At 47.3% G+C, this 21,940-nt stretch overlaps 6 protein-coding genes and 1 long non-coding RNA gene across 11 annotated transcripts in view; 3 read left to right on the top strand and 4 right to left on the bottom strand.

Annotated features, from left to right (window-relative positions):
- The first annotated feature begins 132 nt into the window (after positions 1 to 132).
- Positions 133 to 3,094, top strand: LOC4802804 (solute carrier family 15 member 1). The gene is made up of 7 exons (XM_001359612.4): positions 133 to 554; positions 637 to 867; positions 1,255 to 1,483; positions 1,549 to 1,823; positions 1,888 to 2,093; positions 2,159 to 2,464; positions 2,535 to 3,094. The coding sequence occupies exons 1-7, from the start codon at positions 521 to 523 to the stop codon at positions 2,928 to 2,930; spliced, it is 1,677 nt and encodes a 558-aa protein (XP_001359649.2). The 5' UTR covers positions 133 to 520; the 3' UTR covers positions 2,931 to 3,094.
- A 972-nt stretch (positions 3,095 to 4,066) lies between these two features.
- nmdyn-D7 (nucleoside diphosphate kinase homolog 7) lies at positions 4,067 to 5,636 on the bottom strand. The gene is made up of 4 exons (XM_001359611.4): positions 5,400 to 5,636; positions 5,169 to 5,335; positions 4,939 to 5,106; positions 4,067 to 4,875 (listed from the first exon to the last, which is right to left on the bottom strand). The coding sequence occupies exons 1-4, from the start codon at positions 5,520 to 5,522 to the stop codon at positions 4,170 to 4,172; spliced, it is 1,164 nt and encodes a 387-aa protein (XP_001359648.3). The 5' UTR covers positions 5,523 to 5,636; the 3' UTR covers positions 4,067 to 4,169.
- A 108-nt stretch (positions 5,637 to 5,744) lies between these two features.
- p23 (cytosolic prostaglandin E synthase) lies at positions 5,745 to 7,553 on the bottom strand. Of its 2 annotated transcripts, none has more exons than XM_015182613.2 (4): positions 7,402 to 7,553; positions 6,761 to 6,847; positions 6,439 to 6,695; positions 5,745 to 6,375 (listed from the first exon to the last, which is right to left on the bottom strand). In XM_015182613.2, exons 1-4 carry the CDS (start codon positions 7,416 to 7,418, stop codon positions 6,182 to 6,184), a joined length of 555 nt encoding a protein of 184 aa, XP_015038099.1. In that variant the 5' UTR covers positions 7,419 to 7,553; the 3' UTR covers positions 5,745 to 6,181. The 2 variants fall into 2 exon arrangements, with proteins under 2 accessions (XP_015038099.1, XP_001359647.1); XM_001359610.4 differs by having other exon boundaries at positions 5,745 to 6,372.
- Positions 7,554 to 8,088: 535 nt separating this feature from the next.
- COX5A (Cytochrome c oxidase subunit 5A) lies at positions 8,089 to 8,944 on the top strand. The gene is made up of 2 exons (XM_001359609.5): positions 8,089 to 8,243; positions 8,312 to 8,944. Exon 2 carries the CDS (start codon positions 8,314 to 8,316, stop codon positions 8,761 to 8,763), a length of 450 nt encoding a protein of 149 aa, XP_001359646.2. The 5' UTR covers positions 8,089 to 8,243; positions 8,312 to 8,313; the 3' UTR covers positions 8,764 to 8,944.
- A 74-nt stretch (positions 8,945 to 9,018) lies between these two features.
- Positions 9,019 to 11,148, bottom strand: Kyat (Kynurenine aminotransferase). 3 transcript variants are annotated; one of them, XM_015182611.2, is made up of 3 exons: positions 11,060 to 11,148; positions 9,922 to 10,485; positions 9,019 to 9,863 (listed from the first exon to the last, which is right to left on the bottom strand). In XM_015182611.2, exons 2-3 carry the CDS (start codon positions 10,483 to 10,485, stop codon positions 9,048 to 9,050), a joined length of 1,380 nt encoding a protein of 459 aa, XP_015038097.2. In that variant the 5' UTR covers positions 11,060 to 11,148; the 3' UTR covers positions 9,019 to 9,047. The 3 variants fall into 3 exon arrangements, with proteins under 3 accessions (XP_015038097.2, XP_015038098.2, XP_001359645.3); XM_015182612.2 differs by having other exon boundaries at positions 10,931 to 11,064; XM_001359608.5 differs by lacking the exon at positions 11,060 to 11,148 and adding an exon at positions 10,577 to 10,737.
- A 58-nt stretch (positions 11,149 to 11,206) lies between these two features.
- On the top strand, positions 11,207 to 12,230 carry LOC117185662 (uncharacterized). Its single transcript, XR_004471133.1, has 2 exons — positions 11,207 to 11,416; positions 11,470 to 12,230. It is a non-coding gene; the product is annotated as an uncharacterized lncRNA (long non-coding RNA).
- Positions 12,231 to 12,286: 56 nt separating this feature from the next.
- LOC4802799 (trophoblast glycoprotein) overlaps positions 12,287 to 21,940 on the bottom strand; it is a 44,128-nt gene continuing 34,474 nt past the window's right edge. For both annotated transcript variants that reach the window (XM_033385938.1, XM_033385937.1), the window contains one exon: positions 12,287 to 13,746. In XM_033385938.1, coding sequence (XP_033241829.1) covers positions 12,420 to 13,727 — 1,308 coding nt within the window. In that variant the 5' untranslated portion in view covers positions 13,728 to 13,746 and the 3' untranslated portion in view covers positions 12,287 to 12,419. The remainder of the gene's footprint in view (positions 13,747 to 21,940) is intronic.

Here is a 21,940-nt window from a genome sequence, read left to right as displayed (position 1 = left end):
GTACGACTCTCCAGTGCAATCCTATCGCTGTCTGCTGGTCGGTCGGTCAGTCAGTCAGCTGAGCCTGGTCCCGTGACTTCGCTGACGCCTGACTGAGCGCGACTTGGACTTATCAGCTTAAGTTGTCGCCGGGAGATAACCTGTAGCGTTAACTCCGTCGTTTTAGCTACATGAGGCAGGCATTGTAACTGCATTGAATTGACTGGCTAGCCTTTATCGCAATGTTTGTTCTTGCGCCCGTGTCGTGTACAAAGTGAAAAGCTAGTAGCTCTTGGACCGCGCACATCAGCGGTCGTCAATCGCGGCACAGATTCAACATTTACAATAGAGCTCATTGTGGCAGTGCAGACGCAGACCCACAAAAGCCGCAAGTCTGTAACCTGATCCGCCGCCAGAAAAGCAAACAAGCCAACAACTCGCTCCAATATTGCTCTCGGGTCTTGTACTGTAGTGCTCGACAGCTTCCCTCTCCTCGTCAGTTCACTTCACTCACGTCGGATTAGGCGCACGGCTGTGGAAAATGTTTCGAGCAACGGAAATCGGCAGCGAAGAAAGTGAGTTCATGCCTGATGGTGATAAGATAAGGCCCAGATCTCTAAAATCTCCACACTATTCTGTTGGTGTTGATCTTTGCAGCCTTGCCAGCCATTGCGGAGCTCACGCAAGCCAGCTATGAGACGGAGGGACGGGACATCGAGTGGGGCAAAGGTAGTGAACGGACCCAGCTGAAGCCGCGACAGCGCAGCTCTCTGCCCAGCTATGGCTTTGCCCCCGCGCCCATTCGCATGGAGTACAGGTACCCGCGCGCCGTATACTTTATTCTCGCCACCAAGTTCTTCGAGGCCTTTGCAGCGAACGGCATACGCAGTAAGTAACCCACCCCACGGGCAGCCGCGCATCATTTACAATCGCCTTGCTTTGTCTTGACGAAAAACACCGAAACTTATCAGCGCCGCGCCAGATGCGAGCATCCACACAGGGATGAGGGGGTCTGCGATGCATTATAAAATGCATTGATAAAATACAAATACGATGCGGCAGGGGAGCCCTTGATGATTTGTTATTTTTCTGGGAATTTTTCCGTCATCAATGGAATAAGGAAATTTGGTGATGCATCACAGAAATTTTCCAGGCCTCTGCTCTGGTGGGGACGTGACCTTCATTTCATGGTCGATAAATAAATCAATCGTATTGAACGAGATTGCACTCTGTCTCTGGTGTCACAGCACGATTCTGATTATTACTCAATTCCAGCCATTCTCGCCCTCTATCTGCGCGATGATCTCAACTTCACGGAGAGCTTCTCTACGGTGGTGCTGCACATATTCAACTTTTTCGGCCAGTTCTGCCCCATTATCGGCGCCGTCCTGGCAGACAGCTACATGGGAAATGTGCGCACCATTTCCGCCTTTTGTTTCCTCTACGCCTTCGGATGGATGCTGCTGACCATGACGTCGCTCCCCTCTGTGGGAGTACCAATTATGTGAGTAGTACACGTTTTGATCGCTGATCCAGTGAGGCTTTTGTTGATTGCATTACCCTTCTTAGCCTGCTAGTGTCGATTGCCCTCCTGTTCCTGGCAGTGGGAAACGGCTCAATCCGCGCCTGCATCACGTCGCTGGGAGCCCTGCAGTTCAAGATGCCCGAGCAGGCTGTTCACCTCTCAGAGTACTTCTCCTTCTACTATTTCGTCTATTATTTCGGCATATTTCTGAGCAAGATTATTCCCCCGCTGGTTCGGGCCAATACGCAATGCTTTGACAAGGTGGAGTGCTATCCCGCCGTCTTCGGTACTCTCGCAAGTGCCTTCATGATGGCCTGGCGTAAGTAATCATCGATTTGCATACATCAGCTCCTGTGATTGTAAGGGTTTCCCACTGTTTCCAGTTATCTTTCTGATCGGCAAATGTTTCTACAAGACCGAGAAGCTGGCCGATGACAATATACTCTTCAAATTCTGCGGCTGCATCAAGACGGCACTGGTGCAGAAGTGGCAGCGACGCAATTCCAATAAGCGATGCAACTATTGGCTGCACAATGCCGTCGGTGTCTACGACGAGGCCTTTGTCAACGACGTCTCCAAGGTTCTGAGGGTAAGTAAAGATTACAAGCCAGATTGATTCTCGTACTTGAATCCTTTTCTCCCGTTTCCACTCAGATCTCAAAACTGTTTACTCCACTACCATTTTACTTCGCTCTGCTGGCCCAACAGGACTCCAGCTGGACTTTCCAGGCGGCCATGATGAATACCACAGTGTTGGGAGTGACCATACAGCCGGATCAGGCCAAGGCTGCGGGCCCCATCTTCCTCTTCATGCTCATCCCGCTGTGGCAATATGTGACGGTTCCGTTGCTGCGTCGATACTTTAATTGGGAACTAAAGCCACTGAACAGCGTCACTGTGGGTGGCATCTGCTCCGCTGGTTCCTTCTTTTGTGCAGGAGCCTTGCAGAAAGTGATTATGGTTAGACAACGAATAACAAAGACAAATACTCCACTGAGAAACTCACTCTCTTACTTGTAAATCCTCGTAGAATTCACCCAGCCAGACCATTAACATTGCTTGGCAGCTGCCGCAGTTCTTTCTGCTGATGTTGGGCGAACTGCTGCTGTCTATTCCGGGACTGCAGTTCGCCTTCACGCAGGCGCCCACGTCCATGAAGTCTGTGGTAACGGCTACGTGGTTCCTGAACAATGCCTTCGGCAACCTCGTTGTGGTTGTGGTCACTGAGCTGGGTTTGCTGAGCTCCCAGATGGACGAGTACTTCTTCTATGCGGTGGTAATGCTGGTTTGCATTGTAATCTTTGCACTCCTAGCCTACGACTACATGCAGCAGGAGCGCAATGGCGGTCTTTATTTGAGGGGCTGCTTGGACGGCACCTCCGATGACCTGGATATCCCCAGCACCAGCCGCAGCGGCAGCATCTAGATAACTGCTACAGCCATGTAGTACCTGGTTGAAACTAATGTTGGTACACCCTTTTTTTTAAATAATATCAGATTTACATTTCAGATTTTATTTTTAGTTAACGAAAATGTATATGAAATTAGGTAAAACTTATTTTAATTAAATAACAACCTGATCCACAACAACCAACTAGGGTTCAAAAGAGCCAAATCTGTACTAGACAGTCTACTTTATGTAGACCCACCCCCCTAAATACCCTTACCAAAAGCCATAGAAGAAAACACCGACTTAACAGCACGGTAGATAGAGCCAAACAAATTTCCCAAAAACACTCCATCCCTTGTTCCCCAATCAGAACCTACACATCCAAGAAATTCAACATCCTTACCATACACGCCTCCTCGATCAGAAATCTATTATCCACCCATTTCCCTAAGAGCTTAATAATCTGGATACCCAGTCACATAGGCATAAAAGGCAACGAATTTTCAGACTCTGCAGCCAAGATGTACACCAAATTTCCCCTCATTTACACCCCAAACCACAACTCTACCGATATTGCACACTTCCTAAAACAAGTCCTCCAATCTAAACAAAACGACCTCCTCACAAACACCTCTGCATGGTACCAACAAATTAGCCACCACGCTACCAACAACACCCCCCCAAAGAACAATATCCTTAATAGAAGGCACCAGGTCATAATTAATAGACTGAGACTGGGCAACACCAAGCTGACCACCAAAACATTGCCCAAGGCATGTCCATTGTGCCCCTCACTCTCCTCACAAAGGTCCCTATCATTCAAAAACAAAGATCCCATGCAACTCATCTCAAACCCCACCAACGCAAATTCCAAAACTATCCGCATATTTCTTGTACCGCTAATCTCCTTCACAAAATATAACCGAGCATACTGTAAATACCCATCCCAACACCTTTGTAAATATGTATCAAATCTGACCCAATTACCCTAGAGCTTAAGGCCTCAGTAGCTATAGCTTCAAGTTTGGAGCTAACCAGATATTAGCGTTACATAAATAAATAAAATAAATTATTTGAATTACAGACACTTTCTAGGAAAAGGTATTTCCTTAAAGGCTCCCTTAAAGCGTTCCCACAACTGGCACACCAATATTACCAATATTAATTTTAACTAGGTATTGCCATTGCACTTGTAATTTATTGGGACCCACACACATACCCGCACACACTTACTGAAAATATATACAAACTAAATAACTTAACTAAGGAGAGAGATCAGTCGAGGATCTTGAACATGTACTGCAGCTCCAGATTGGTATCGTCTGGCAGATCTGTGCAGTGAATTGCATTGAGCACCTTGGACTTGCCAAACTTGGCGCGGAGGGTGTGGGGGCGCAATAGCTTGGCTATTTCCGGGTCCATAGGACCGCAGAATGTACGGAACTCGCCGTAGCTACTCTTTCCCGGATCGGCAGAGACGATCTCAAGGCACATGCACACGCCGCTGGCTAGCTGCGCTACCATGGGTATATACTCGGGAAGGATACCGCGATAGACCTCGTAAAACTCCTCGCAATTGATTCGCGCCATTAGAATCATGCGCATGGCAGTCACATTAAAGCCGTTGGCCAGAATTTCGTCAACGATGTCACCCAAAAGGCCGTCCTTTATGCTGTGCGGCTTGATGATGGCCAGCGTAGAGTTCTTGAATAGACATTCTTTCATGATGCTGAGGCGGTCTTCGAAAAAGAACTTCAAGTCTATGGCGACATCCTCCTCGGTCGCAGGACAGTAGATTCCGTAGCGCACATCCTCCTGCTCGAACAGCTCCTCCAGGCTTGACGACAGCTTCACGGAGGAGGAGTCATTGACCCCATCCGGACCCTTGTACTTGACACAAGCGATCATGATCTCCACCACGTTGTCGCCGATCAGCTCCATGCTGATGGCCGGGCCGGCCAATAGTTCGTTCATCAGGACACTGGCAGAGCGTGACAGCCGTATGATTTAAATGTCCCCCAGAAAAACTTTTGATAATACTCACGAGGATACAACTTCGTTCTTGGGCTTCCCGGAGAGGAACTGTGTCACCATTTTGGGAGTGAACTGTACCATCTGTCCGTTGTTGATGTTAATCTTGTTATTGATGAGTGTCTTCAGAAACTTGCCTAGATGCTTGTGCCACATATTATTCTTAAGCAGCACGAATCCTCTGTGAAAAATACTCGTATAGTATGAACAAGTCTGGACTTTTTCATGTCGAGCACCTCTTACCTTTTGCGATATTTGGCCAAGTTGCTGCGGGTCGACTCGTCCGCGTAGTCAACAATGTCGAATTGCCGGCCGAAAACATTGATCTTCGAGCCCACAAAGAAGTCGCGTTGCGTCAGCTCCGGAATCTTGGTGCGACGCAGAAAGGTCTTCTTGCTGCGTTGATCAAACTGAGGAGTACCCAAAGATTAGCATCCGAATTGTAGGCGATATATTCTTGAGGAAATACAATACCACTTCCACTGCCTCGTCGGCCACAAAGTAGGTCACCAGGAAAGTACGTATGATGGCAGCCTCGGCCTGATACCATTCGGCCACAAAGGCCAGTCGCCGCTCTGCCTGTGCTGCGCCGGTCATATTAAGTTCTAAGAAGCTTTTTAAAAGTTTGTAAGTAGCTCCCAACAATAATATCACTTGTTTCGAGTGAAATTGTGTTGTTTGCTTTGCTTCGAATTTTTTTCAAAGCGTGCCCGCGTTGTCACAGCAACACGAATCGAAACTATCGATACACCGCATCGATAGCTGGTTGCGAGCAAAAATGCCATCCCTCCCCTCCACAAATGGGGACAATTTTTCCCGTTTTTGTTTTATTTATTGTAATTTCCTTTATTTACAGGAAACAAAAAATAATAAACTGCAAACACATTTTTTGCAATGAATTGGTTGTAGCTTTCCTCTGCTTGTTGTTATATTCTAGCGTAAAACTTATGGTTTTCTTGTCGGCTCCAAATGTTTCGTTTCTTGTTCCGTTTTACTTTCTGTTGTTAACATCTCTCGCCTCACCTGAATACGCAGCCAATATTCAGCTAAGTTAAATGGGTGATTCTTTTTGGAATAGTGTATATACGCATGCGTATGTGGATGATTTTATATGGATGTGTTGATTGGTGTTTTTGTGTGTTGTGTGTGGGGGGAGGGAGAGATTGTGAGTGTTGGTGTGTTCGTGTGGACTTAATGGTATAAGCGCCTCGGCTAACGCTACGACTACTCCAAAATGCTTGACCCCGGCAAACTTTCTAAGCAGCCGGCTTCTTCTTGTCACCCTCGCCGGTCTCCTCCTCTTCCTCGTCGTTCTGGGAAAGGCTAGGGATGTTGTCATCGGAGTCCTCCTCCTCATCGTCAACATTGAAGTCGTCGAATTTATTGTTCCAATCACCACCAGAGTTATTCAGGAAGTTGCCAAACATTCCATTGTCTTTGGCGTCACCTGCTGACATTGGAGGAACATTTAAAGTAGAATTTGGGTTGGTCAAAAAAGAGAGTCAAGTCTCACCTTCCTCGTCATCGGACTCATCGCGCCACTTGGCAAAGTTGGCCTTAAGGAAGTGCAGCTTCGTCTTGTCCGTGGTCAGACTGGGCCAGAAGGGTCCGCTCGCCTTCTTTGGTATTGTGAATTCTAGGCAACGCCCAATGTTCTTGCTGGTCACTTTCTCGGGATCAACCGTTCCGAAGAAGTTGAGCGTGACCTCGTATTTCTTAGACGCATCCAGCGCGTTCACGCCCTTGAAGGTGAAGCTGTTCTCCGTCACTCTGCGGGTAAAGCAGAAGGTTTAGGATCAGTTAAGGCTATCGAATGTGATCTAAAGGTCACTTACTTCTGTTCGATGTCCTTGCACTCAACATCGATGATCACATAGACCAAGTCGCTGCGCTGTGCCCAGGAAACTGGAGGCGGAATTGATCTGAAGTGGCAAATGGAATGGAGATTCTTGAATAAATACATAAGCACATATATAAACTACAGCCGGTGTGGGGTTCGACGGTGCGGGGTGCCACATGCCGGCCCCCAGCAACGGCGACGGCGGACAAACGTCGTCGACTTTTCTGGAAACCAAGGCAAAGTGCAAAATATATGCTAATCGCTCTGCGATCCATTTGCATACACATAACCCACACAGCCGGGCGCCGCGCACAAAGGTCCATGCCGAAAATACACAGAATTAGCGCCAACCCAAACATAACCTCAAATGCTGGGCCTCAAGTTTGGCCCAAAAAATATCGCAATGCAGTTGCGCACAGGATACGCCCACCATCAGCAAACTAGCCGACGCAGTTGGGCGGCCATATGGAGAGGGTCTAACTATCTAAGGACTGACCGCGCAAATCATAGGTATCCGCGAAAAATGGACGCCACCACTACTGCAACAAAGCACGCGCCGCAGAAAGAAGCCACAAAAAGATGTGCAGCGGCCGGGCCAAGAACATGGCTATTTACAACGATAAATAATGCACTCACCCAATTGCTGCCGACATTCTGTAGTTGATTTGATTGCTAGTTACTGGGCTATTTATTTATTAGCAGTTCTTTATTGCCTGACTCTTCACTTTTTTTCAGGATCAGTGTGGCCGCGTAAAATATAATTTGAGAGGAGACCGAGGAAATAGAGCTCGAGAACAGTGTGTGAAATATACCAAAATATACGGTCTCATTTTAAGAATATACCGTAAATATACTGACGAAGCCAATTTCTATTATACATATTCCTCGTTTTTGATGTTCCGTGCAATAAAACCCTCAGCCCTGCCCACATAATTTTATCCTATTGATGAATCAATTTTCTACTTGACTTGTTTTCTTGCTAGCGTCTCGTTATGATGAAAAACGAACTTAGCCCACTTCAGCCCCCTCTATTTAAATAGTTCAACTACTTCAGGTAAATGGCTGAAAATATTAACGATTGTAAGTTCTTGTTGTAGATTCATGCCATCTTTCCTCTGAACTTCAATAAACACTACGATATCTTTCACCTGAACTGCGTTAAAATTCTTTAACATTCATAATTTTTGGGGAGAGTATTTTAGTATCCACTGGTCAACAATGGGTTAATCGTCCATGATCGGAAGTCAAATTCGTCGATTTTCATATTCGATTTGATATAGCTAGCTAGGCAAGACCATCATTCCTGAACACATAATTTTATCCGATTGGTGAATTAGTTTGGAATGTGTATAATATAAGGTTTACAAAAAAAGGTGAATAGTATTTCTCTGACAGTTGAGGCATTGTACAGCACAGAAATTTCACTCACAGCGCTGCCATACCTCTGAAAGAAAAAGTAGCAAGAACAAGAACGAAAAGTGAGTCTGAACTATTACTTAACCAAATTTTTTGCCAATTTGAGATTGTTTAATTGCATTTTCGACAGCCATGTTGCGCATCACAGCTGGTAAACTTGGTAGCGCCATCCGTGGCACCATTGGCGTTACCTCGTCGCGCGTCGCTGCCGTCCGCGCCCTGCACGGATCTGAGGAATCTGCGGAGGATTTTGACAAGCGTTACGAGAAGTACTTCAGCCGCGAGGGCATCGACGGCTGGGAGATCCGCAAGGGTATGAACGATCTGCTGGGCATGGATCTGGTGCCCAGCCCCAAGGTCATCGAGGCTGGCCTGCGCGGTGCTCGCCGTGTCAACGACATCGCTTTGGCAATCAGGTGGCTGGAGGGCTGCAAGGACAAGTGCGGTGACCAGAAGGCTACCCTTTATCCCTACTTGCTGGAGAAGATCACCCCTACCCTCAAGGAGCTGGGCATTCCCACCATTGAGGAGCTGGGCTACGACAAACCCGAACTGGCCCTCAAGTCGGTGTACGACCTCTAAGCAGTACATACCGAGCTGCTTTTCCACATAGTTTAATGAAAAAGCAAAACAGTACACAATACCCTCACCTCACAGAGACACTAGCTACACATCCATAGTATCCCAAATATGGTGTGGATGAACATGTTATTGGATTGCAAATAAAAGGAGATTGGAGTAAGGCTACCACCACACAAGTGAATGTGTGTTGTTTGCCTCTTGATTATGTAACCGGACCACCTAGGTTAGACGGCTGCTACTGCATTCTGGGTTGGATTTCATTAAATTCGTTTATTGATTGGCCACTATTTCCACTTCCTGAGCAGCTCGGCTGCCTTGTCCAGGTTCTCCTGCTTCTTGATGAAGCAGTAGCGCACAAAGTCCTCGCCCAGCGGCTTGTTGGGCTCGCTGTAGAAGGCACTAGGGGGGATGCCCTGCAATCCCATGTTCTTCGTCATCCATTTGGTGAACTTGTAGTCACGGTGCTTGTCCGTTTCTGAGCTCAGGTCCACTTTGCTCGCTAGCGGTGACCAGTCGGCCAGCATGAAGTAGCCGCCCTCGGGGATGGTTGGACGCATCCCAGCATCCGACAGGAATTTGGCCATGAAATCCCGCTTCTCCTTCAGCTCGCGGGGCAGGCTGAGGAAGTAGCTCTCTGGTGTGCCCAGGCGGGCCAGCTCCACTTCGAAGCTGCGTGCCACACCCTCTTGGAGGGGCGTGGGGCAAGTATAAACAGAGTTCTGGTGCACCATCTGGAGGTTCCTGATCAGCTGAGACGGCCCGTAGGCCCAGCCGATCTTCCAGCCAGTGACGGAGAAAGTCTTGCCCGCGGACCCAAGCGTGATGGTGCGATCCCACATCCCGGGCAGCGTGCAGATGCGTATGTGCTCGGCTCCGTCGAAGACCAGCCACTCGTACACCTCATCCGAGACACACAGAACGTTCCACTTGCGGCACAGCTCGGCAATGCGCTCTAGCTCCCTGCGGTTGAAGACCTTTCCTATCGGATTGTGTGGCGTGTTCAGGATGATCATTTTGGTTTTCGCATTGAAGAGACTCTCGAGCTCGGCGTCGTCCAGCACCCAATCCGCGGAGCTGATCGGACCCTGCTCTGTTTTGCGCTGAAAAAGAATACAAATGAAAGGGGGATCTAAGTAGTTTGTAGTTTGGAATTCCTACCAGCTTCAGTGGAATAAAACGTGAGACACCGCCAGCCATTTTCACCATGGGTTCGTAGCAATCGAAGAAGGGTTCGATGATGATCACTTCATCGCCGACATCCACATGACCCATGATGGTAGAGTACAGAGCTTCGTACGCCCCCGAAGTGATGAGGATATCGCTGAGCGGATTCAGCTCACGTCCCACGAGTCCACTGTACAACTTGGAAAGAGCCTGAACCAGACGCACATGACCGTATCCTCGGGTGTACTGATGCAGCAGAGGATTTTCATCCTGCGCAATGTCAGCCAGCGAATGGGTCACATACTCGGGGGCGGCATCGTCTGGAAAGCCCTGTCCCAGATTCAGGGGCTTGTACTGCATGGCCAAAGCGATGTACTCGTTCCACACGCTTGGCGTGCTCCCCTGCAGTCGCTTGGGCAGATCGAACTTCTCCATGCTTCCGCTGGCGGCTGCGGCTGCGGCGCTTTGTTGCTGGCGTTGCGGTTGGGGCTGACAGGGGTCTTTAGCTGTGAGGAGGAGGCGGATTGGCTGCAGAGCGCTGCGACAGTTTCGGAGCATCTGTAAGAAAGGTGGTTTTTAGTTTTTATGATCCCTTATCGTTGGGGCAGCGTGTGTTGCGAACTGTTTGATGTGGCTGATAAGCACGCACTTTATTGCTGTCTGAGACAATTGTGTGCTTAAATATCACTTGTTAAATGCAATTGTTGGGGGAATTGAATGCTGGAGCCGTGCACTGTTCAGTGACGTTGCATAATGGAACTGAATTTTGATTAGACTCGCGGAATATCTATGTACATATAAGCGATGCGAAACTGAATTTGTTTAAAGCACTCACACACTCAAATATGTATGTAAATAAATCGGTTTGGTGAATATACATATACACTTGCCAGCTGTTTCTTGAAATTATGCTATGCTGTGGATTTTACTGTATATACTGTATGTTAGTGCTTTACTTTATAGAATCTACGATTCAGCTTTAGCCCTGAGCTTGGTTCCTCACACAGGGCTTCTTAGCAGCGCGGTAAGTGTTCCATAATTCCAATGTTCCCCTCAACTTCCAACACACCCCGAACTACTTAAACATTAACCACAATAGCCGCAAAACCAGCAAATTAAATAAAAATTGTACTTATTATAATTCTAGGCGGGAAAAGCTCTTCAGTGTGACCGCGGACTTATCGACCGTCTGACCATCAGAAAAATACCGAAATATGCGTCACAATTTTTAAAATATACCGTAAATATAGTGACGATTTATTTATATTCAAGTTCCATCATATTCCACATTTTTTAAATTCGGCTAAATATCCAGAAAGGAGCCTCAGTTTTGAACTCATAATTTTATCCGGTAGATTAGTTAATTTTCTATATTACTGGCTAATTTTAAAGATACTCTTTGCTTGGATTCTGGCTAAATGAAAGTTTAAACGAAAAAATTCAAAGCTAAAACGTAAAATGGCATGAATTTGTTGCTTGTCAACCGGTGGTAAGGACATTTGTATAGGCTGATTGGAAACAGTACTAATGACTTGGTCTCAGGTGGACATGTTTTAGAAATATTTAGGCATACGATTCCCGATATCTATTCTTGGTGTCTTTAAGAAAACCTTAAATTAACGTTCCTACGAAAAATCCCTCCACGAAGAGAGGATATCGCACCACGAAAAGGAGAAAAAATCCCAAATCCCATTCACACCACACATATTATCTCATCTATCGATACATCTATCGAAATTCAAAACTCAAAACAGCACCGCGCTTTTTCAATTTTCAAAAGTTTTATTTATAAAAAATGCTTGTTAATGTTGGTAAATCAAGTATGAAATCATCATATAGCTATAGTGTTGTAATTGACAAATGATTAATAACATGTTTTTGAGTAGCGAAACGTTTTACATTTGAAGATATATGTATATGTATTTTTGTTTGATGAATTTCCATTACAAAAGTTGCGTTCTGCAGAGTTTTAACAAAGTAAAGCTACTAAACTTAAATCACAGATAACACTAAAGTGTTTGTTACGATATATGTGGGTATGTATGTATATATAGGCTGCTATATATGTATGCGTGGTCTTCTGGTCAAATCGGTTGTTACAGGGCCGCTTTGCACTCCTATGGACTCCTTTTTCGTGTGTGGGAATCATAGAAATAACAAGACTTGGACTTAAGTTTAAGTTAGAAAAACGCTAAAACTATAGAAAAATTGTGTGAGTGTGTGTATTTTAACTGTAATTGCAAGTGCATTTTGCACGTTCCTCCTACTCCTTCGATCTTCATTGTTAAATGCTTAAGTACTACGAAAAACAAGAGGCTTAAGTTTTGGGATACGCGGATGCAAATGATATTCGATCTTCTGTTTCCCCTTCCGCTGTGAATGGCACACTTTGCGTAACGCGAATGGCATACAAAAACTGAAACTGAAACGAAACTGAGTTTTGGTTCTTCCTCAGGTCTCTCCTCCTTCTGGGATGATGGATATGGGCCCCTCTAGACATGCACTTCCGGGCAGTCCTCATCCTTAATTGACGTATACTGGACCTTCTTGGCCACGTTATCGAACACCGGCGTGATCATGTACTTTAACTTATCGCGACTCACGTAGACGAGGGCCACCAGCAGCCCCAGCAGGATCATGCTCAGCACGATCAGCAGGAAGATTAGCGTGGCAGTATGGCCGCTGATGTGCGCCGGCGGCTGCTCTGCTCCATAGCTCCGCTGCTCCTCCTCGGCGGCATTCAGGATGGTGGCCGCTGCATCAATGGCCGCCTGGCATGCGCCCATATCCAGCTGCAGGATGTGGGCGGGCGAGGGATCCACCCGTGAAGCCGAGTGGAAGCACATGAGACTGTCCTTGTTGCGGACGGTCACCCGTGTGGACTGGATCCACGCGCGGAAGGGCGCAATGCGGCAGTCACAGACGAAGGGATTCAGATTAAAGTCCACAATCAGATTGGCCGTGCGATTGGAGCGATCCTCCAGCTCGTTGAGGACCCTCATGTCGCTGGGCTTCACGAAGCCAAATTGATTCCGTTCGAGGTCCAGGAACCGCAGATTGTTCAGGCATCGCACCTCGAAGTTAATGTCCCGCAGCTGGTTGTCGCCCAGATGCAGGTCCCTGAGGGAGGGCAGATCGCAGAAGACATTGCGGTCCTTGAAGTGCGTGATCTCGTTCTGTTCGAGATGGAGCTTTTGCAGCTTCAGCAGCTGGCTGTTGACGAATATGTCGTGCAGGTCCTCGCTCAGCTGCGGCGAACTGTTGTCCTCGAAGGCGTCCGTTAGGTGAAGGCTCTGCAAATTGACAAAGTTGGAGAAGACCCGCGGATGGTGATGATTGACCTCGTCGTCGTAGCGCGAGATGCTCAGGTTGTTGTGATTGAGGATCAGCCGCTCGACGCGCGGCACATGGTGGTAGCTCTTGCCGCGTATCTCCCGGATGTGGTTGCTGCTCATGTCCACGATCTTGAGCTGCTTGTAGTCGTTGATGCTCCCGAACACGTTCCAGGGCAGCTCCGCAATGTGATTGCCGGTGAAGATCAGCACCTCCACCTTCTCGGGCATGAACTCCAGGACGCTCGTGTTGCGCAGCCCCGCGTTTGTGCAGTTAACGACGTACTGCATCTCGCTCTCGTACACCTCCTCCCCGCAACTGCAGGCGGGCGGGAAATTGGGGCCACAGCTGGAAGAGCTTTGGGCATCCACGTCCACCAGGGTAATGGCCACCAGGACCACGGCCAGGACAGCCCATCCGCTGTGCCTCGATTCGGTGGTTGGCATCATGGCTCTCGTAGCTCTCATATAGTTCCGGGGCTTGGGTCTGCAATTAATAGCAGGAGTAAAATGTTTTATTAGTTGCGAATGCATTTTAAAGTGGAGCCCAAAAGCCGCAACCTCAATCTGCCCTATCTTTAGCCCCCCTCCCCTTACCCACTTACCCCCCGTCCTTGTTGGATATTTATGCTCCACAAGTTGCAGATTTACGAGCTTATGAAAGGGGGCTCCGGCTGCACACCTCAATGGCTCACGCGGCGTATGGGTAATTTCTGTTTAGTGCCGAAACTTTTTGCCGGGGTGGAAGGAAGGACCGACCGACCGACAGCCACAACAGACGCCCGAAGAGCACTCAAGCGGGAAACAGGAAGCAGCCGGGAGGAACCGGAGATGCGGCGAAGCCGTAAACCTGATTATTTTTCTCTCTTTTATTGTTATTTGTTTAGCGTGCGTGGTTTCAGGATATTTTGGGCTTTGAGTTGTTTGGTAAGGTAGAGTAATCTCAGTGAAAGCGCTTTAGCCCCTGTTTGGAGTGGAGCCACTTGGTCGAAACGATGTTTACCATTCTCTGCCGTTCGAGGGGTTAATTAAGGCACAGCCACAGCCACAGCGACTCCTTTGGAAGCCCCGAACCGAAACACACAAAAGATTCGGCCTGGGAAAGTGCATAAAAGGGACAAGGGCCCCTATTCTCTACGTTTGAGTGCTGTGTGCCCTTTGCCACATTGATTGCCTCCGTTCAGAGGCGGGTGTCCTGGATGATGGTTCAATTAGCACTCGACTCTCTTGTCTATGGAAATGGAGGCTCACAGGCCTTCCCAAAGGGTTGCTAATGAGCGGCATCAAATATCCAACTGTGAAAATTGAAAACTAACGGCTCTTTAATAGGCGCCCCACGTGCCAGGTGCCACATGCCACATGCCACTCTGCCATTCTGTGTGCCACTCAATTATCCCATGCTGGCAATTATGTTGAAATATTTGATTCGATATTTGCCTGGAATTTGAAATTCCACAAAAATTAACAAAATTGTGTGGCAAAGATATTCCTTATCTGCTGGCTGCGAAAAATACGGAAAATATTTACCAATTAGTGAGAGTACAAAGACAGAGACAGAGAGAGAGAGAGGTTTTCATTAGGCAGGAATTCCATTTACCATTCCACGCCTATTCTTCCATTTTCACACTCCCCCCATTACATGCCTTAAACGTTTCTCTCTTGCGCTTCTGCCCAAAAAAAAGGGCACAAAGCCAAGGGAATGAAACAAAAGCTTTGCTGCTGCTGCCTACCCAACACTACCCACTACCGTTAGAATGTTGGCAAATAGGAACATGTTCATGCAGGTCCGTGTGTGTCATTTCCGGTTTGTCGGACGCTAACAAGCGGCGGCACCAGCAACAACAACAAAAACAAAAACACTGTACTACTCTAACACTCGAGACCCTCCGCCTGCGCCTGTGCTCGCTGCCTCCCTCTGTTGTTCGACTCTCTTTGCAGTTTTACTTCAATTTCAACATTTACATACATATGTATGTCTTTTGTTTGTTCTTTGCTTTGCATTTTATGTGTGTGTGTGTGTGTGTGTGTGTGGCCCCCCTCTGGCCCCTCCACAAACAAATAATTTGTTCCCCCTCTCTCTCTCCATTTTGCTTTGTGGAATTTATTCATGCGCTTAAAATAATAATAATAAAGAAAAGCAACAAAAGTAACAATAACCCAAAAGCAACAACAAAAGCCAACAACGAAAAGCATACATACATATGTTTCTTCGAGGGGTGAAAGCGGTTGATACCCTAGAAAGTGTTGGGAAAAGTGATAATAAATCATACCGTGGTGCTCATAAACTTAAGCCACAAGAACTACATAAACCAACAACCAAGTTATGAAAATATATAGTCAGCGAAATAATTAAAAAATCTGAAATCTTCTCCAAAATATCCTCCAAAAAAATGGTTAAAAAAGTTCAAATTTGCCCAGTATTCCTAGTATTTTTAATAAAACTACTTTAATATTTTGTAGGATGACCTTTCTGCTTAAGAAAAGTGGAGCAACGCCTTGGTATTGAATCTACAGGATGTGCCCACTGTTGAGGAGTGATTTTCCTCCATTCTTCCAGTCAAATTCGGCACAAATTCGGTTTTTTTTGGGCAACGACTTGGCTTAGAATTCCCCACAAGTTCTCTATAGGGTTCTGGTCGGAACTCTGCGGGGGCCGTTACAAAACATTGATTCCCTCTTGGTTAAGCCACGACTTGACTATCCTGCAGCAATGTATCGGGTCGTTGTCCTGTGAAAATATCCAGGCAAGTGGCAATTATCGGCATGTTCTCCAGATAATGCGTTACTCAGAATGTCTATCTGCATTTGGACATTAATAATACCTTGAATCTTCACCAGTGATAATAAATCATATGTGCTACCTCTTGAGATGTTTGGTCAAATATTTTCTTGCCAACTTCTTTCCAAAAAAATATCACCTTCTTCTTGAATACTCTCCAGGGTATCAAAAGAACAATGAATGAAAGAAACAGCAACAGCATCGACAGATGAGGACGAGGAGGAGGAGGGGGAGGAGGAGGAGGAGGAGGACGAGGAGGAGGAGGAGGAGGGGGAGGAGGAAGGGGAGGAGGAGGAGGAGGAGAAGGAGGAGGACGAGGAGGAGGAGGACGAGGAGGAGGAGGAGAAGGAGGAGGAGGAGGACGACGAGGAGGCATTATAATTCGCGCAAACAAAATAATAACATTTTTTGTGTGCTTTGCATTCGCTGTCCCCGCTCCCGCTCCCGCTCCCTCTCCCTCTCCCACTCCCTTCCCCTTCCCCAACATTCTACCACACACACTCTCCCTCTCCCTCTCTCCACTCTCCACTCTACTCCTCTCCTCTGTTAATTCGTTAGTTGCTGAAGTGCCAGGCACTTGGCAGTTGCAATGCAAAGGAAGAGGAGCTGCTGGTGAGGTGGCGGGGGAGGCGAAAAAAAAGAAAAGTACAGCAGGTGCAGAAGGAAGCGAGCAAAAAAAAAAAAGACGAGTGTGGGGTAAATACAAATGGGAATGAAATTAAAGGTGGGCCCGCCTCTCAATTTGTAGCTCGCGATGAGAGTCAGAGAGGGGGAGGGGGTGGGGGTGTGTGTGTTTGAGTGTGTGGTCTAATTAGAGCATAAATGTACAGTTACAGAGCGAAAGAGAGAGAGAAACCCCCGCCCCCCCCCCCATACGTAGGGGTGAAAGTCGAAAGAGCAGTGCGAGTGAGTGAGCGAAAGAGAGGGGACGAAGTAGTACACCTTCAGAGTTACGATAGATAAGTCACATTTATAACGGGTGTCAGGGGTCACCACTTGGTTAGTAGAATAGCAGGTGGAGGGTGGAAGGTGTAAGGTGGAAGCAGTAGAACAAGCCAAAACCACAATTGCTTTCCGCTGTAATTCTGAATAACGACAACCAATTAGCTTTCTACTGTCAACCCCCCCTTATCCCCCTTTTACCACATATCCCCCTTTCTTATTCATCGACTGTTTCCCTTTTGAACATTCGATAAAATGACCACATCGTACTTGATTTATCGATCTCTTCCCTGGAGTCCCAACTTAAATTATTCCATAGTCTATTGCAGGATAATCTAGTTCAGATTTCCCTTCTGTTAGCTGCTCCTTATTAAAGCCAGCATCCTACCCCTCCCCCCATTCCATCCCATCTCCCAACGAAAGCATCCCCTGGAGCGGAATCCCCATTGAAATTGAGTTGAGTTTCGGCTTTCGCTTTTTAGTTGGGGGAGCAGGAGCTAGAGCAGCAGATGTCTCCATTATCACCACCGTCGGTGGCGACTCCTCGGAATCGGTGGCTGTTCTGTGGCCAAGCCCCAAGCCCCAAGCTCTTGCCATTTCTCTTGCACTGAAATTTGAAGCCACGCCCACTCGACGCCTCCATCAAGTGCTGTCCTTGGGATTTTTCGCCAGTCAAATTTCATTGTTGCCACAACTCCTCCTCGTTGCATACTCGTACACTTTGGGGCAACACTTGTGCTCTTTAAACGGCGATGATTTCGCTCTGTTGCAACACTTGCAGTCCAATCTAATGGAGGAGTCGGCAGGACAAGGCTCCTTCCTCTCTTCCTTACGAAAATCCTAATGCGGCCAACAAAGCGTTTAATGTCCTTCTGCAGTCATTAAAGGAAGCGAACAATTTGAAATGTTGTGCAAAAGCTTTTCCCCAAAGGAAGCTACTCTGGGAAGGGACTCTCTCTGGGAGCTCCCACCAAAAGAAAGAGTCTCCAACTAACTGTTCTTGTGGTCGTGGCCATAAATTTCAAAGTGGGGGTTGGCAGGGGGCTTTGGGAGTGTGGGAACTGAGTTATCGCCAGGGACTGCTTTTGGGCGCTTCACGGCTTTGTTCCGCCTTGTTTATGGCTTCATTGACTGTCGCAGGGAGCCCCTAAAGAGAGATAGAGAGAGAGAGAGACAGTGGGGAGCTACTTGTCGCGGTTGTCTCTCACCTGTTTTTCCCCCCCCTTCAACCTCTGTTCAGGAGAAGCCGCCCCTCCATCGCCAATGCAATTAAACGCGACTCTATGCTGCAGTGTCCTGGCATGGTCCTGGCTGGTCCTGGCCTCAAACTCAATTAGGAGAAACTTCTAGAGAGAGGAGAGAGGGTGGAGGGAATGTGCTGCTGCTGCTGCTGCTGCTGTATCCGCCACAATATGAAATTGTTGCACGTTGGTTTCTTCATAATTTCATTATGAGGAGAGGACGATGGACGACGGCGTTACGGACGGACACGACACGGAAGCCATTGCGCGTGTGGCAAAAAAAGAGGGAGCAAAAGAAGACGAAGGAGAGGGTAAGGAGCACCAGGAAGCGAGAGCTTTCGAAAGAGTATCGTAATGAAGGACTTCCCCCCATTGTCTTGACCAGACGAGAGGTCTTCCAGAGGGGTCTTCCGCTGGGGGCAGCATGTAATTAGCGAACAGCAATAGCTAATTGCAGCTCAATGGCCGAGTACCTATCTTGTATCTCCACTCCTCCATCCCCTGCCAGAAGTCTTCCCCGCCAAAGAAGTGAGAGTTTTTCACACGCCAAACGGCAGGAAGTTGTGCCACGGAAATCCAAGGGGAAATGTGAAAGTTTAAGGGGCAACTGCGAGGCGAGAGAGTTGTGGCTTTTGCGGTCTTTTCAAGAAAACACAGATGGAGCGACAGCAGGGGAGAGACGCAAGAAGCGGCAGAGGGGGGGCAGGAAGTGAGAGAGCGAGAGACAGTTTCGGATGATGGCCAGAAACAGACTCCAAAGTATATGATGCGGTTAACCAGGTGCTGGAGGGGGGCTAGAGGGGCAGCTCAGGACATGCCCCATGTGGTGGTTTGCAACGTGGTGCAGTGTCATTAAGGTAAGTGGAAGTTTGGCGAAGAAGCAGGCAGGATGCAGGCAGGAGTGGGGGTTGGAGAGGGGAAGGTGATATTTTCGGGGGTAGAAAGCAGGTCTAGAATGTTGTATATAGCCAAGAAATGCCTAAGGATACGATTTAATAATATTTAAACAAGTCTAGTGATCATTAGGAGGCATTGATTGAAAATGATGATAGATGAACCCAAAAACTCTTTAACTGCTTCAAGGACACTTTTTTATTCCATTAATGCCCAAATTTTGTACATCTGCCGCTTTGGAGCGTCTATCTATCTTTTACTGAACAATTTTCCCCGAAATCCGCAGCAATTCGGGATAATTTTTGGTTTAAAAGACACTTCCATCGCACTTTCACCCCACGCACAGGACGAGCGGGCGTATCCTGTGGCACATATGCTGGTGGCAACAACAGTGTAATCAAACGTATCCTCTGCTCTGCTTTAAAGCGTAAATACCACTCAAAATTGGTAATTGGAATAAAACGCAATGCGAGTACATACGATGCAACACACACCGATACAGATACTCCCAGAGAGAGAGAAAGAGAGCGAGGGAGAGCGAGAGAGAGCGTGTACAAGAATGCAACACGAACACGTTGTGGCAACAACACTGTACCCTGCCTTTCTCTCTCTCTCTTTCTCTTTCTGTCCTCCCCAGGCAGAAAATGGCACGTGTTGCCTTCCCCAACAGCAAGGAATCCAGCAAAGAAAAAGTGTAGCCTCGATAGTCGAAGAATTCGATACCCTGCAAAGCCACTCATAATTTCTATGAGAGATCTACGATGATATAGAATCACACCTGGAATATGTTTATAAATAAAAAAGATTTGCCCACGAGCCGATCGTCCACTTCTTCCACTTCGTGCTTAAAAGTCCTCGCCCTGGTTTCGTTGAATCCTTATAAATAAATCCTAATTAATCCACAATTCTCCCCTCTCTGCTCTGAGAAGAGTCTTCTCCTAATCGTCATACCCCTCTTGGCTGTTTTTAAAGGATTTGCATACAAACGCAGGCGGAATTCGGAATCCGTTTTTTGCACATCATTTACGAGTGGCATAGGCAAAGTGGCAGCACTCCTGAACTCGTGTCAAAAATCCATTAAATGCTGAAGGAAAAGGGCGAGAGAGAGGCAGTAGAGGGGAAGGGAAAGGGAAGGCACGATGAGCCGTGTTTTTGGGCTATCGACAATTACGAATGCTTTGACAGCATTGCCAAATCACTACACCCCCTCCCCCTGCAAACACCTCCGCCCGCTCTCTTTTGTGTTCTTGCAAAATGTATACCAGAAATCGCATGCGGCCAAAACCGCCCCCAAATCGCCCCAAAATCGCACTGGGGGGCTGCACTTACAAATTGCATTAAAAGCGGCCTCCCTACCTACCCCAGGGGGCGTGGCACTTGCCTCTCTCTCTCACTCTCTCTTTGCAATTGTATTACGGTATTTGTTTTCCCATTTCGAGGGTTTTCCCCCTCTTTGTTTGGAGGAGGCGACAATAAAGTTTTCGTTTGCATATTTTTTGGGTTCCACAGAGTTTTTCCTTTTTGCCAGACGATGTTGCTGCTGTTTTCTGCTGAAATGGAGGATGAGGGGATGAGACACGGGGGCTAGGGGGGGAGGCGACAAAGGCAAGTGCATTCATTACACTTTTTGTGGCGCTTTGAATGAAGTGAAAGTGGGTTTTGGGGGGTTTATGATGTCGAAAGGATGTCTACATTTATTTTATTTATCAAGGATATTGTGCTTACGATTGAGCTGAAAGTTGAAAGTGTCTCTGCAAATGGGTTCCCCTAAAAAAGGGACTTCTTTTGAGTATTCTCATGACATGCAGGAAACTTCAAGAAGAATACCTTTATTTGAATGCATTTTAATTAAATTTCCGTTTTCATCAGCATTTTCCATCTATTTTTCCAATGGCCATAAAAACTATGTCCAACTAAAGAAAACAACCTCAAATTAAATTAAATTTTAATGGAATTTTCACTGATTTTCCTCGAGTTTTTATTCATATTTGATTTACTTGTAAATTGCATAAAAAATTCAATGGAAAAATCAATGAAAATCACTAGGAATGAGGCCCAGGTTGCAAGGATTTTTGTGCGGAAATCTATAGATAACTAGGGGAATGCTCTAATGCTCTGGGGAGCATACCACCAGGTTTCAGCGCTTCTTCCTCCTGTGCTTAATGGAGATGTCCCTATGAGAGGAGTCTACGGGAATATCCGCTAATGAAGAAGTTCCACGGAAGAACTGAGGGAGATTTTTCGCCAGAGTACGATCCATCCAAGAATGCATTCCCTTAGCCTGTGTTTGTGTTGGTTGCATGCCAAAACTCTGACGGGGAGGCCTCTTCTCCTTTGTTGGTCATTTGTTGAGTCCGGCTTTTGGGGCGAGATTTGAGGCCAGGCAGCGGCGTGTGGCATCGTGGCGGCCAAATTGCCTTGTTGCTGTGGTTCGTCCTCGGTTTCAGGAGGATGCCACGAGGAGGGGCGTAGAAGAGGATTCAACCTGTTGAACTTAAACGCCAGTTCTCTTCTCCGCTGCTGCCTCCGGGCCCTCGGTGGCCCTGTCCCCCCCCCCCCCCCCCCCTCTGCTGCTTGTTGAAGCGCCTTTGGCATAGTTTTTTTGCCCCGAGGCGCCTGCAACTATTTATAGCCGCCCTTTGCCCCCCCCCCCCCCCCCCTCTCACTTGCTCTCTCACTCTTGCGATACTTCCTTCCGTTATCTCCTGCTCTTTATGCACGGCTGTACCATTTTTTGCTGTTCTCAAAAGTGTGCTACAGTTTTTCTTCTCTCTCCCTCGCCCTCCTCCTCCGCCGTTGCTCTTCGCTCAAGCCCTAAAGGTACA

The sequence above is a fragment of the Drosophila pseudoobscura genome, chromosome 2, assembly GCF_009870125.1.
Source record: "Drosophila pseudoobscura strain MV-25-SWS-2005 chromosome 2, UCI_Dpse_MV25, whole genome shotgun sequence".
Taxonomy (NCBI): Eukaryota; Metazoa; Arthropoda; class Insecta; order Diptera; family Drosophilidae; genus Drosophila; species Drosophila pseudoobscura.
This window is presented reverse-complemented; position numbering and strand designations above follow the sequence as displayed.

Bases quoted from the DNA above. Each gene is read 5' to 3' on its own strand.
- LOC4802804 (XM_001359612.4), top strand. From the start codon at position 521: ATGTTTCGAGCAACGGAAATCGGCAGCGAAGAAA. The intron at 555-636 runs GTGAGTTCATGC...TGATCTTTGCAG, and splicing joins GGAAATCGGCAGCGAAGAAA to CCTTGCCAGCCATTGCGGAG. The intron at 868-1,254 runs GTAAGTAACCCA...ACTCAATTCCAG, and splicing joins TGCAGCGAACGGCATACGCA to CCATTCTCGCCCTCTATCTG.
- nmdyn-D7 (XM_001359611.4), bottom strand. From the start codon at position 5,522: ATGACCGGCGCAGCACAGGCAGAGCGGCGACTGGCCTTTGTGGCCGAA. The intron at 5,336-5,399 runs GTATTGTATTTC...GGTACTCCTCAG, and splicing joins CCGACGAGGCAGTGGAAGTG to TTTGATCAACGCAGCAAGAA. The intron at 5,107-5,168 runs GTAAGAGGTGCT...TATTTTTCACAG, and splicing joins TTGGCCAAATATCGCAAAAG to AGGATTCGTGCTGCTTAAGA.
- p23 (XM_015182613.2), bottom strand. The intron at 6,696-6,760 runs GTAAGTGACCTT...CTTTACCCGCAG, and splicing joins TGCAAGGACATCGAACAGAA to AGTGACGGAGAACAGCTTCA. The intron at 6,376-6,438 runs GTGAGACTTGAC...CTCCAATGTCAG, and splicing joins TGAGTCCGATGACGAGGAAG to CAGGTGACGCCAAAGACAAT.
- COX5A (XM_001359609.5), top strand. From the start codon at position 8,314: ATGTTGCGCATCACAGCTGGTAAACTTGGTAGCGCCATCCGTGGCACC.
- Kyat (XM_015182611.2), bottom strand. From the start codon at position 10,485: ATGCTCCGAAACTGTCGCAGCGCTCTGCAGCCAATCCGCCTCCTCCTC. The intron at 9,864-9,921 runs GTAGGAATTCCA...ATTCTTTTTCAG, and splicing joins GTTTTATTCCACTGAAGCTG to CGCAAAACAGAGCAGGGTCC.